Raw genomic sequence first — 13217 nt, forward strand, 5'->3', positions numbered from 1 at the left:
CCTCTATGCTGCATCCCACTGCTTTTTACATGGGGAAGGGATGGCAAATATTTCCCAACACATAAAATTACAAAGAAATGAACTTGAGAAAGAAGAATAGTCACAGCCAGGCACAGTTTCACTTTCACCAGACTAAGGATTAAATTCACAAATTAAGGATTAAATTCGCATATTAAGGATTATCACCTTCTACTTTTGCTTAATACTTTTATTAGGAATAAGTCCTGATTTTATAGGGCTTACTCTTATCACAAGCACAGATGGCACAGAAAACAAACACACAAAACAGCAATTTAACCCAGACTGACATTTATTATTGACTCAGATTTTGGACAGGAGAGAAATGGAAACTCTTTTTGCCACTGACCTGGAAACAGCCTGGTGAACCATCCACCCACACAGACACCTTGGCCTCTGCTGATCTCATTAGTGCAGCTCCTGCTCCCCTAATTACTGTGTTGGCACCATTTGCCTGCACAGCCATAGAAAGTTTTCACTGGTGTTGAAGGATTTGCTAAAACGCCCTGGACCGCTGCTTTGGGGGACAGAGGATGGCAGTCCTGTCCCAGGGACACAGCAGGGATGTTCTTTTCATACAGGATTCCTAGAGCACAATTCTACAAAGAATGTGGAAGTATCAGCAAGGCAGACCGAACATCAAGTTCTGGGGCAGCTTTTAGTGCCAGCCCAGCCACAACTGGGGCTTTAATCTCCCTAAGACAGCCAAAGTCACAGAGGATTGCTGGGGACTGTGCATTATTCGTTGCATTCTCTTATCCTTGTGCAACAAAGCGGAGAGTTCCTAAAAGGGATTTTCACAGAAAACCCTTCAGAATGTGTTAAAGCAATTCTTAACTCCACTAAAGAAAAGATGGACCATTCCATCTTGGTATCAGGCATTTAAAATATATACTTAATATCTAAATATGCAAAGCTCAGATTCACATTTACAACCATTCAGGGAGCAGAGGACACCACTGTGTCTCTGTGTAGCAGCTCTTTAAACAAGGCAAGGGACAGAAATGTCTTTTTGAGAGAACTCTACATCATGGTGAATACCTGGTTTCCTAAAGGCAGAAGGCTGCTCTGTCCATTTGTCAGCAAGGGCCACTTGGGTCCATAAAAAGGACAGAGGTTCTTAAAACAATGAGCATTTATTTGCAGGTGAAGATTTGGGAGTACGGCTGTCCAGGAGGCTACCGAGGCACCACGGATGGGAGAGCTAATGAAATGTTTTCATTCCAACAGCAAACTTCTTCCCAGCCACACAGCCTCAGCCCAGTCCCATTGCAGGCATGCTTCCCAAGCTGTTCTGGCAGGTGGATCTCAGAGTCCTTCGTCGTTGTAAACGGGGGACAGGGGCTTGAGGATGCTGCGGGCGTTGCTCTCCACCAGCGGCCGCCAGCTCACCTCGCCCGTCAGCAGCAGGTCCTCCCCGCTCAGCGCGTCCAGGTGCTGCACCTGCAAGCACAGCAAGTCACTGCCACGTGCCCCATCGCCCAGGCAGCTCCCGCAGCAGCTACACAAACACCTGTCCTTCCAAAAAGCAAGCACAACAGGGAGATTTCAGCCTACTCTGCTATTTGTGTGAGGTGGACCTAAAAAGGTCGCTCCCAACTGCGAAGCGTCATGGGAAGGCCAGGATAAGGATCTGCAGATCCTCTGGAGTCACCTGCGTCACTTATGCCTCCTCTGAAGGTTTGGCAACAGGGCAAAGAGGAGCCACACAAAGCTGCCATGAGTCACTTCATCCTCCTGGTGGTTACTGCAGGGAACACTGCCTGGACCAGAACCCCATGGACAGCTCCCATCCTGCACACAAGCGAAGCTTTAGCTACAGAAAAATGGCCTGACCAGCAGGGACCACCTGGGATTTATCACATAAAAGCACAAGAGTTGGAAGAGGTGAACATGCAATGAATGCTCATCCTCACAACAGAAGAAGTCCCTGAATGGTTTGGGTTGGAAGGGACCTTAAAGCCCATCCAGTCCCACCCCTTGCCATGGGTGGGAACACCTTCCACTATCTCAGGTTGCTCCAAGCCCTGTCTAGCTTGGCCTTCAACACTTCCAGGGATGGGGCATCCACAACCTCTCTGGGCAAGATAGTTGGGATCTAATGTAATTAGAGGTAATGTAAGCAATTAGAGGTAATGTAAGGTGTAATGTAAGCAAAATTTAAAAAAAAAAAAAACCCTCTCATCATATAGCAGAGGGCCAACTTGCTGCCACTGGTCACCCTAGATATGGGAAATGGGGAAAAAAAAAAAAAAAAAGTCATTCAAGGATGAGTCAAAGACAAACCCACCACCATTAGCTCAGGAAGGCTGGGAGAGCTGACCAGGGGCACAAGACATGTTGTCCTGTCAGTATGTTCTCTTCTGGCATCCACTAATAGCCACTGTTAAAGACAGGATCCACAAGAAACTGTGGGGACAACCTGGTACACAGTGTTACTAAAAACAAAGGATAATTGGACAAGAAGTTTCTCAACAGGGGAATGAATGCACCCATGGCCACAGAGGGTCACACTGGAAAGCCACCTAAGCACAATGTCCTGTTCCTGACAGTCACCACCAGCAGCCTCCCCAGGAGGAGTTAAAAACAGCACACAATGCTCTTTTCCTTGTTCATTTTCCCTCTCTCTCAAAATCTGTTCATTCACAGATTTTGAGTCTGAAGTGGCTGTGGATTTAATAGCCCTGGGCAAACCTTTCTTCCATAAATCTTGCCAGTGGCTTTGGAACCCATGTGCAATTGTAGCATCCTAATCAACTGTGGCAATGTTCTGTCCCCACATTCCTGTGTTCCTGAATGCCCACCCTTGCTCACCTTTCACATGCCTTCAGGACTTCCCAGAGATGTCTCCCATTTTTTCTCCCATTCTTTTTTGGGCAAGGGATTCTACTCATTGCTAATAAAGGAGCAGTTTCGCTGTCACCCTTAGTGCTCCTCTCTGAGCCTTCTTCAGTTAACATTTTATCTGTTCTGGTGGTCAGCACCCAAACCAGATACATTATTCCAGCTCACAATGGTACCGGACATGTAAAACTGGCACCACCAGCAATATTTTATCCTCTATTTCTTCCCTAGTAGTTCTCAGGATTTGTTTTACATTTTTTTAAACACTATGGAGTGCTGAGCTGACATTTTTATAATAGAACTGTAATCTCAAGGCCTCATTCCTGCGTTGTAACAGTTCAGAGCTCATTGGTACCTATGTAAAGCTGGGAATGTTTTCCTCAAGCGCACCACTTGTCTGCACAGAACCTGTGCTCATTCCTCCTCAATGTGCCACATTTTCCTGCCTGATCACTCTTTCCTATTCAACTGCTGATTGCTTCAGACCTATCCTTTGTTTGAATACCCAGAAGTGCTACAAATTCCCCATCTGGCAAGAAATTATCCCAAATTACATACTTTTTATATCTGTTTGTCCCCAGCAAACTTTCCTACAAGCTTCACCACTGAGCATCAGCAATCTCAGCATTTATTTAAGCCAGTCCCTCCCAAGAACTCTCTGGCATTCCCAAAGTGTCCTCAGTCCCTTAGGAAGCTCAGCCCTTTATTTCCCATTTTCTCACACACACACTTAAATACTGTCTCTCCATACCTCTATCTGATCCTGAATATGGTATTGGAAACATTACAGAGAATGATGTTGTGAAAGTTCTGGTCTTCAATTTCCTGTCCAACACCCTCCACTTTTACTCCATAACCTCTCTCACCCCTTTTCTTTGGTGCCCACATGGACTTTATCCCACCAACATTTCCTAGAGATCTGGTTCACAAACCTCCTCGGGGCTGACAGAACAAACACTAATCAGTGTTGTCTCCTCCAGGTAGTAACTGAAAGAATCAGAAATAATTCTGGAAAACAAATCCATTTGTTTCTTGTCCTCAAAGGTCACCAAGAGACTTTCAAGCTCTATATGCTATTTTACTATGAGGAGAACCCCAGCTCTCTCACATGGATAACAATTCCACAAGTTTCAGCCTATTTCTGGCACATTTTGTCAAGCCACTCCATAGCACAATTCCAGAAATAGGTGAGCAGGATTGCTTTCAATATTCCATTAATTCCTGTGCAGCCGTTTGTCATCAAACTGCAGTAATGATCTGATCGCTCTGGTGACCAGGGACAGGACCCAGGGAATGGCTGGAGCTGTGCCAGGGGAGGCTCAGGCTGGAGATCAGGGAAAGGCTCTTCCCCAGAGGGTGCTGGCAGTGCCCAGGCTCCCCAGGGGATGGGCACGGCCCCGAGGCTGCCAGAGCTCCAGGAGCGTTGGCACAGCGCTGCCAGGGGTGCCCAGGGTGGGGCTGTTGGGGTGTCTGTGCAGGGATGGGGCTGGGCTGGGTGATCCTTGAGAGTCCCTTCCAGCTCAGGACATTCCAAAACTATAACAAGTATCATCCATTTTTCAGATTTTTCCTTTCTTCTCCTTAGAAATGATCACTGAATATTAAAATCAGATTTATTTATGAGAAGTGAGCTGCACAAGCAAGCAATAAAAGCAAGCACTCCCCGTCCTGAAGCAGAGGCTGAGGAGAGCAGGGCTGTACCTGTTTGCGCACGTACTCCACAAGCAGCTCCAGGTGCCGAGGGTCATCGCAGTTCCTGTTAAAAAGGTTTCTCCAAAGAGCTGATGCCAGAACACGATCATCACACAAGATTCCCTAAAGGGAAGGACAGAGGGGGATTAAAAACTGCACGTGAAGAAGGTCTGAACACAAGACACCCCCATCTGTGTACTTGGCCCCTGGCCACAGCACCTGTCCCAGAGCCCACAGCTGCCGTGGGCTCTGCACATGGAAAGGCAGCAACATCACTCTTTCCCAGAATGGAAAAACAGTTCTGGCCTTAAATTAATTTACAGAGCAGCCTGTAACCAATTTTCTGGCAAGTTAATTTGGAAAAAACCTGGGTCAGGGTATTCCTAATGTCGGAGTTGATAACTGCATTTCTGTGTTATGAAATCTTTACCATAAAAATGGTGATCTTACAGAGAAGGCAGCACCACCTCATGGGAATGTGTGAAGCCTCTGACACTTTAAAAAGAAAAATTAAAGGATATTTAATCCAATGTTGCAGAACTGTAGTCTGGAGTTTGCTATTTTTCTTTGCTTTTTTACTTTTCATTCTAAATGAGAGAGAAATCCTGCTCATCAAGAACTATCTAGATTTTTTCAGTTAAATCAAATATTATCTCTGGTTTATACAAGAACCACATCCATTAATGTTTTTTGTCCAAATTCTCTTGAACTTTTATTATCTTTTTAGATTATGTGGTGGTGTCACCACAGGCTCATAACTCCCGTCTTCTGCTGACACATTTACCAAAGGCAAAAGACTTTAAAATATTCAGTTAAAAATTAAAAAAAGTCAACATTTGTCTTTAATCAAAACAAGCATTTTGTTTCCACAAAGATTGTCAACAAAGCACAAGCACACACATCCTGGCTATACTTAAAACTAGATTAAACCTTGCATGTGTAACACTGTCCACAGCTCTATGAGGTTACATTTACAATATAATAATAATGCAAATAACCGTGCAAAAAATAATATCACGATGCAAATAAGAGCATCTGAAGAGTAACAGTCACAAGAGCAAAAAAACCAATGTAATTGTATTTTCCTCTTGAAGGTCCTGCAGACACTTGTGCAGAGTGGTGCTTTTGCCTCCCTGTCTTATTAAGTACTGCCTGTAAATATTCTCGCATAGACTCCCTAAAAATACTCTATAAATGCTCTTTTTGCTTTCAAAGTACAGCTGACTACAGCAGGATTCAGAGGGAGGAAATGACTTAGTGGTGGCCAGTAAGGTATGGTGAAGCAGCAGAAAGAACACCCTACCTTCCACACCCCATGGTTTAAATCCATATGCTCTGTGCAGTTTTCTTCTAAGAACTTCCATTCAAGGCTGCTTCCCTAACGTAATATTTCTCCAAAGAAATGGGCAGTGAATGTTTTACCCATCTGGACTATTCAGTGCTCAGGATGGTCTACTTGTTGTACATTCCCTGAAAACAGCCTTCTTACCTCATCGTATCCAAAGAGAGCTGCATAGAAATTTTCTACCATCCTTTTCAAGTCTTCTTTTAGAACAGTAGAATTAATCTGAAAAACAAACCAGAAAACCATCAGTAAAGGCTCTAAGGAAGAGGTGAGGAGAAAATATTCCCAGTTTCACTGTGAGTGGACAAAGAACCACCAGTACCCCAGCCCACCTGACTGAGATTTGGCTGCAAGCAGCAGTCAGTCACTCTGTACCCCCTGTGACACAGCTCCATTAATTCTGACACAGCTGAGGTCGGTGTTACTCAACACACAACTGGCAGGAACATCCCAGCCAACAGCTCTGCCACCAGCTGCAGGAGTGGAGAGAAAATACTGCTGGGGGAGTGTGAAGCAAGGCTGCCCTTGCAGTGGCAGCACAGCCCAAGAGCATGGAGACCCCTCTGTAGCTTAACTATTGAGCAGCTCTCCAGACCTTCATTCATCCATAGAAACTCAAAAGTTTTTCAATGTTTTTTTGTCCCCAAATCACAGACTGCAGGGATGGATGTGCTACTACAGTGGAAGTACTGGAATGCTAAAGAGAGAGACATAACCCTGCCACTGCTCCTCCTGTACTGTCCAGACTGACTCTCAGCCAGCAAGAACATGAATTCTGCCTCTCCAGCATCTCTAGCAGCTCAGACTCGCAAGTTTTTGACTATGATTTAACTTCTTTCAGAGTCTGTGATGACACAGCAACTTCCCCCATGCTCTAAGTGTGACTCAGTCCAAGTTTCACACTGACCTTTAACTAAATTTAGTAATTGCTTAAGTATTTGCTGGGTTGGCCTAAGTCACCCATTGGTGTGAGAACTGACCCCATGTGAGCTTAAAATGGGACTGGCCCAACTGCTGGGTGCAGAGGGATGGCTGAAATGCCTCTTGTGCATGTCCCTCACCCACACTGTCTGCCCCTCTCGCCTCTACTCCTCACCTCTGCCAACAAAGTGATGCAGTTCCTCTCCCAAGGGCCCAGCTACACTTTGGTAAAGCTTCTTCTTTGTACTGACTCCCATGAGGGATCCAAGAGACACAAAGCATTTCTTTTCTACAGTTCTCACATTCTCCAGAAATACAAAAGACAAGGCCAATAAGCCCTGCACACCAGCAGGACATTCAGGTGTGATACTGCACTTTGCAGAGACAGGATTTACACAAACGAGACACCAGCCTATCACACCCACCACACTGGGAACCCCTCATCCTGAATTCTCTCTCAGCATCCTTTTGAGTATTCACCTTGGCAATTACACAACAGCTTTTCTATCAAAATATGAGTTAGTTTCTGTCAAGTGAACAAATTTGCAGTTCATATACTCTTCCCTTAAACCACTGTCTTTTTTCATCTGTTGATTTTTATAGCAATGCACATAGTGCAAAGACAAGGAAAATTCCTTTTATGTCAGTTACTCATATTTTTCCATTAATATAAACTATTAAAATTCATGCAGATATTTTATAGGCTATCAAGATTTGGAGACTGGTTATTACTGAATGTTTAAAAAAAGAACTAAACATAAGAAATCAGAGGGTTAAATGATGACTGCAACTTCTGTAATGACTTAATTAAATTTTTATTGAGTACATAAACTATGATGTCATTTCTACCCAACCATGCTCAAACCTTCTATGCATGTCAGAGATCGTGGTTTTTCTCAATAGAACATACTTCTAAATAAGCTGCACTTCTACAGCTCTAATAAGGGGGAGCAGGTCTCATGTAACACACTCAATAAATTATCCTTCCATTTTAAACAAACAAATTCCATGAGTTATTATATATTTGCCACGCACTTTTTATGACATAATAAAAATGTTACCTCAAGGATTACTTAACACATACTACAAATGTTACAGCAGGCAACTGCAAGGGGCAAAGAAAACAAACAGTCCCATTACAGAGACAAGTCCTGGACTATACATCCCTGGGGAAGCAGCTTTCCCTACTAAAACCAAAGAGCAGCAGCTTTAAGTTAGCAAGAAACAGAATGATGAAGGAGATAAGCAAGTTAAACAAAAAGAGCAATAAATATGTCTTAAAAGACAGTTTCAGATATAAAATCTGAGTTTGGGGATGGAGCTGTATCTTATGCAATGAAATGATATTTAAAGAATACTGCCGTTTCTGAAGAATACAACTGGCATCGGTCAAGTACAAACACTGAAGGAAAAAATCCTTCTTTATAAATCAAGAAAAATGAGCAAATCCAAAGCAGTGTTTGCTGGATGCACTTCCTCTTTCAAAGCTTGTACAAGTTCTTACCACTGGCAAGTTTCAGGATCTGGTTGGTCATGATTCTGCTGACTCTTCCACAGTTTTGTTATTAAGAAGAAAAACTGCTAGAGAATTCCAAGTGAGTAATTGCTAATAACAAGGAAAAAATCAGTAACATCTGGAGCTCTTCTTGGGACTTTGCCCCTTTGCCTTCCTTGGAGCAGCTCAGTGCAGAGCTGTCACTGGACAGATTTATGTGCTGAGTGACACAGGACTGTGTTAGTTCAAAACCCAAGGAACACATCTCACCTTTACAAGACCTCTGAAACAAGGAAATGTACAGCTAACATTATCTTCCTTCTACAGGTCACAACTCTTCTCTGAAAGGCTCCATGAGCTCCTCCTTTCTGTGGGAGCCTTTCTGTTCTGCCTGTGGGACAACTGCAGCAAGCAGCTGCTGGATTTTCCATGTCACAGTGAAGAAACTTTCTTCAGCCTCGGGGAGTTCATGTGCATCATCCAACAGCCACATGCTGAGGGTGACTTTGCAGCAAAGTCTCACAGAAGGTTTTGTATTCTAGGAAGATTTCTAGGGAAGTGAGAGCACAGTGCTCTCCTGTACTGCTGGACGCATAGCAAAAGACCTAACACGTGGATATGGTATTCAAAGTGAATGCTGCTCTAGAATTAGTCCATATCAGTCTCCTGTGAAGGACCAAGAGCTTCCTCTGGAAATTAATATCCTCCTCCCCACTTGCTTTGGCTCACGGTGCAGAGTAGGATCAGTGTGCACAGACTGGAAGGTAACAAATGACAGGGCAAAAGGACAGCCTCAGGTTGTGCCAGGAGAGCTTTAGATTGGACATGAGGGAAAAGAAACAACAGAAAGACTTTTAAAACATTGGTACAGGCTACCCAGGGCAGTGGAGTCACTATCCCTGGTTCAAAACACGTGTGGATGTGGCAGTTGAGGACATGGTTTAATAGTGAACATGGAGGTGGTGTTACACTGACTGATGGTGACTGGTTATTTGAATGGTGTTTCCCAATCTTAACAATTCCATGGGCTCTGATGTGCTCTGCCTGCTCAGAGCCATCAGCCCAGGGGCCAAGGTGCAGCCCATCCCCTCGGAGCAGGACAGGGGATCCCTGGCAGTGTCACTGCACACCTGTGTCCTGCCAGCACTGCCCCAGCTGGGATGGCCATGGGCTGCACTGCAACAGGAGTTTCTTTCTACTTCAGCTTTTGCCAGCATGTGTTGCACCCTTAAGCTACTTTAACACATTAATCCTTCCATAGACTATAAAGCCAGAAGGGGCACTTCTAACTGCCTTGTACAAGCACTAGTCATTGAATTCCAGGCAGCAATCCCTCTCTTTAGGCTGTAAGTTATGCTTGAACTAGACCTTTTTATGAAGAGATTTCAGCCAGAAGAAATGATTAGATCATAGAACCTGACCCTCTGCATATCACAGACCATTACACTTCACTGAGTTCCCCCTGTACTAAGCTCACTAAGTTGTGTTTGGCTAAAGCATATCACCCTCACAGTTGAACATGTGTATCTCATTTCATATTTGAATTTTCTGGCTTGGGTTTCCAACCCCTCATTCTCATTCTACCAATCTCGCTAGAATAAATACCCTCTTCTGTACAATGTGTTTGCTCCTGTACCTGTACACGATGGATGTGCCAGCAGAGTCATCTTTTCAAACCAGCACTGGGCTATTCCAGGTGCACTGTCACCACACTCCTGGAGTGGTCAAAGTTGCAACAGCAAAGCAGTGGTTTATGCTGATACAGTAAAAATTAATCCATCCCTAGTGCAAAACAAGTTCCACAGGTCTGACTCCACTCTGGGGACTTCTGCAGCCCCACTGCCATAAACATCAGCCACTCTCACTGACACTTCTGACTGCTGGAGCAGGAATATCAGCAAAAGTTCCTGAAGGAGATATAGGACCAAACTTTCATGGTAAAAAATGCCACTCCACAAATATTTAGGCTTTTTTATGCCCCTTCTGTCAAGTTGCAATAGGACAGAACTACTTGTAATATGGTTTATGTTATTTGTAAATAATATATAATCACTTACAGTTATATATGGGCTTTTTGAGTGTTTGCTCAAAATACTGCATTAAAACACACATGACATTAAATGGACAAACACAGCCCTTTTATTACTACTGCTTGCAGGACAATAATTTTGACATGATTGAGACTGTAGCTAGAATAAAAAAGATTAAATTAATAAAAAAGATTAGGAAGATTCTTGTAGCAAGAGGCCATAATGGCCAGTTCCTTCAGGCACATACTTGTGAAATGACAAAGATATTGAAGAAATTATTTTTCCAATCTTCTATTTTTGAGCCTTTTATTAACTGCTCTGCTACTTTGTCTGCAAAGCAGATCACTGCTTGTAATTAGCTGCAGCTTGAGTCCTGTATGTTTTAAATATCAACTCTTCTGATAAATTCTCTAGTTTATTTAATTAGAAGTAATTTTGTAATATACCTCCATAATAATTAACTTCAGAGAACAATGTTTAAAGCATTCTTCAATATTCAGTGATAACTTACTCCAATATTCTTTTAACCTAGACAAAAGGTAAATGTTGGGTTACAGCAGAACCAGCTCCTGCCAAAATCTTCAATCCATAAAAACAACATGTTAACGGAAAAACTTGTGCATGCTCTACCTTCACAACAATTGTGCAATCATCAGTAAGGCTCCTCAGAGCAAGTTTATTCCAAGAAAGACACAGAAAAGCAAGTTATACAACAGTACCTACATCTTTCAGCAAAAGCAGATGCTCACCCCTACCTTTCTGCTACCCAGAAAATGAGGGTATCCTATCTTGCATTTTTTTAATTTGGAAGCTCTGCCATAGTAACAGCTACAGATGCAGAGGAGATCACAGTACAATCTGAACTGTATTCAATGGCTTATTCCAAATTCCTGCTTCCCTGCAGAACGTGGCTGGCAGAGCTCACTGACAACCTCTCAAGAGAAGGATCAGAGAAAAGAGGTCAAATTGCTCTGCTCTGTCAAGTTGCGCTGATTCTCTGTAAGGTGAGCAGTTGTCAAGGGATTTTCCTGTAATGCCTCTGAAAAAACTAGTTGCTAAAAGCTGAAGGCTAACCAATGTGTTTCTGAACACACCAGAATCAGGAACTCAGCCTGATAAACTGACAAAGGAAATTTCAGAACCAGGTTTGAAAGAAGCACTTGGAAAAGACAGTAGTAAAGGTAGATAAATCATTAAGGTAAATATGTGCCATGAGCACTCACAGAGTTCCTGTAAAGCTCCAGCTCCTCACTAAGACAAACCTCAGGGACTGTCAGAAAGTGTCACACACCAGGAACACTGACCAGACCAAGGGGCCACCTACCAGGGTATCCTGCCTTCAACAGCAGCCAGAATCCCTGAGAAAAGGCCAAACCCTAGAAAAGCTGATATATACTTCCTCCAAGGATTCTCCCAAAGAATTTCAGCTAAGGATATTTCCCAGCTCTTGCTATTTGTTTAGAGAGTAACCTCCAAAAGGTCTCTATGTCCAGCAGCTTGTCCAGGGAACTTTCTGCACTCACCATGTGCTTCAACAAGAAGCACCCTGGTCTGCTACCCCTAAGGAGATCCATCTTCTCCTGTGGGTCCCCCCTGACACTGCCTCCTGCTGGCTTCATCTGCTGGCCCGGTCTTTCCACAGGATCAGGCAGTGAATACTCATTGCTCCATCACCTTCTCACAACACTCAGGATTCTGAGAGTCAGAGAATGATCCCAGACTGGTTTGGGTTGGAAGAAGGGACCTTCAAGCCCATCCATTTCCACCCCCTGCCATGGATAGGGACACCTTCCACCAGACAAGGTTGCTCCAAGCCCTGTCTACCCTGGCCTTGGACACTCCCAGTCCATCACATTCCAGGTGATATGATCCACTCATAGAGAAAGGTTTCTGATAACTTAATAAAAGTCAAGAACAACAGAATTCCAGGGATCATAAAGTACTAAATGAACATAACATAAAATAAATGAAACAGCTAACATTACCAGGGCTGCAGAGATAGGAAAGGTGGCATCCATTCTGAAAAGTCTTTCAGCAGAAACAGATAAGTACAAATTAGTAGAAAATACAGTAAATGGAAATAAAAATCACAGATAATTATGACCAGTGATATTCAGTGCTGATAAAGGTACTTGTAGTAGGTGTTTAAAAAAAAAGTCCATAAAACCTATTTAATGACATGCACACATTTGGCAGCTACAGTTTTGAAATGGATCTTTAAGAGAAAAAAATTAAGTTGAACAATTCAATAGTGAAGAAAAAGATACATAAATTTTAGGAATTATTATGAAAGGAATATAAACCAAAAGAGGAACCCTATTCTGCATAAATCCATAACGTACTGCATATAAAATGGTATGCATAATTGGTACCTTTTGATCTCTGAACAAATGGAAAAGTAGTAGAAAACACACAGAAGAGACCATGATGACACATATGAGCAAACACTCAAGAAGCTTTTCAGGATGAAGTGAGGAAGAAGAGATGATGGAGAGGCAAAATCATGACTGGTATCAAGCAGATAAACAAGGAAGTATTGTCCACTGTTTCTCATTAAAAAAGATGTAGAAAAGAATCTAATGAAATGACCAAATAATATTTTAAAATATAGGTGTTTTCTCATGCAACGCATTTAAGTGGCAGAAGTCATTGCCACAGGGTATTAAAGAGCAAAAAGGGTAACAAAGGGCTGCACATTCCTGGAGGATTCCTGTCAGTGATCCTGAACTGGCGGTCCCCGTGCAGCTCTCGGGTTACTCGTTAGTGAATGCCAGGAGAATGGCAGGAGGAGGAACTGACCCACCAGAAGGAACTGACCCACAGCTTATCCTTTCTTATCCTTTATCCCAAACATCTCTGGTCATTGGCAGCC

General features: G+C 43.2%; 1 protein-coding gene across 1 annotated transcript in view; it reads right to left on the reverse strand.

The window, feature by feature from the left end:
- Positions 1-292: 292 nt before the first annotated feature.
- Positions 293-13217, reverse strand: part of LOC128815963 (ubiquinol-cytochrome-c reductase complex assembly factor 1) — a 46047-nt gene continuing 33122 nt past the window's right edge. Inside the window, exons 8-10 of the mRNA XM_053993147.1 lie at positions 6044-6121; positions 4564-4677; positions 293-1461 (exon numbers count right to left, since the gene is read on the reverse strand). Coding sequence (XP_053849122.1) covers positions 1327-1461; positions 4564-4677; positions 6044-6121 — 327 coding nt within the window. The 3' untranslated portion in view covers positions 293-1326. The remainder of the gene's footprint in view (positions 1462-4563; positions 4678-6043; positions 6122-13217) is intronic.

The sequence above is a fragment of the Vidua macroura genome, chromosome 17 (assembly GCF_024509145.1).
Source record: "Vidua macroura isolate BioBank_ID:100142 chromosome 17, ASM2450914v1, whole genome shotgun sequence".
NCBI classification, from domain to species: Eukaryota; Metazoa; Chordata; class Aves; order Passeriformes; family Viduidae; genus Vidua; species Vidua macroura.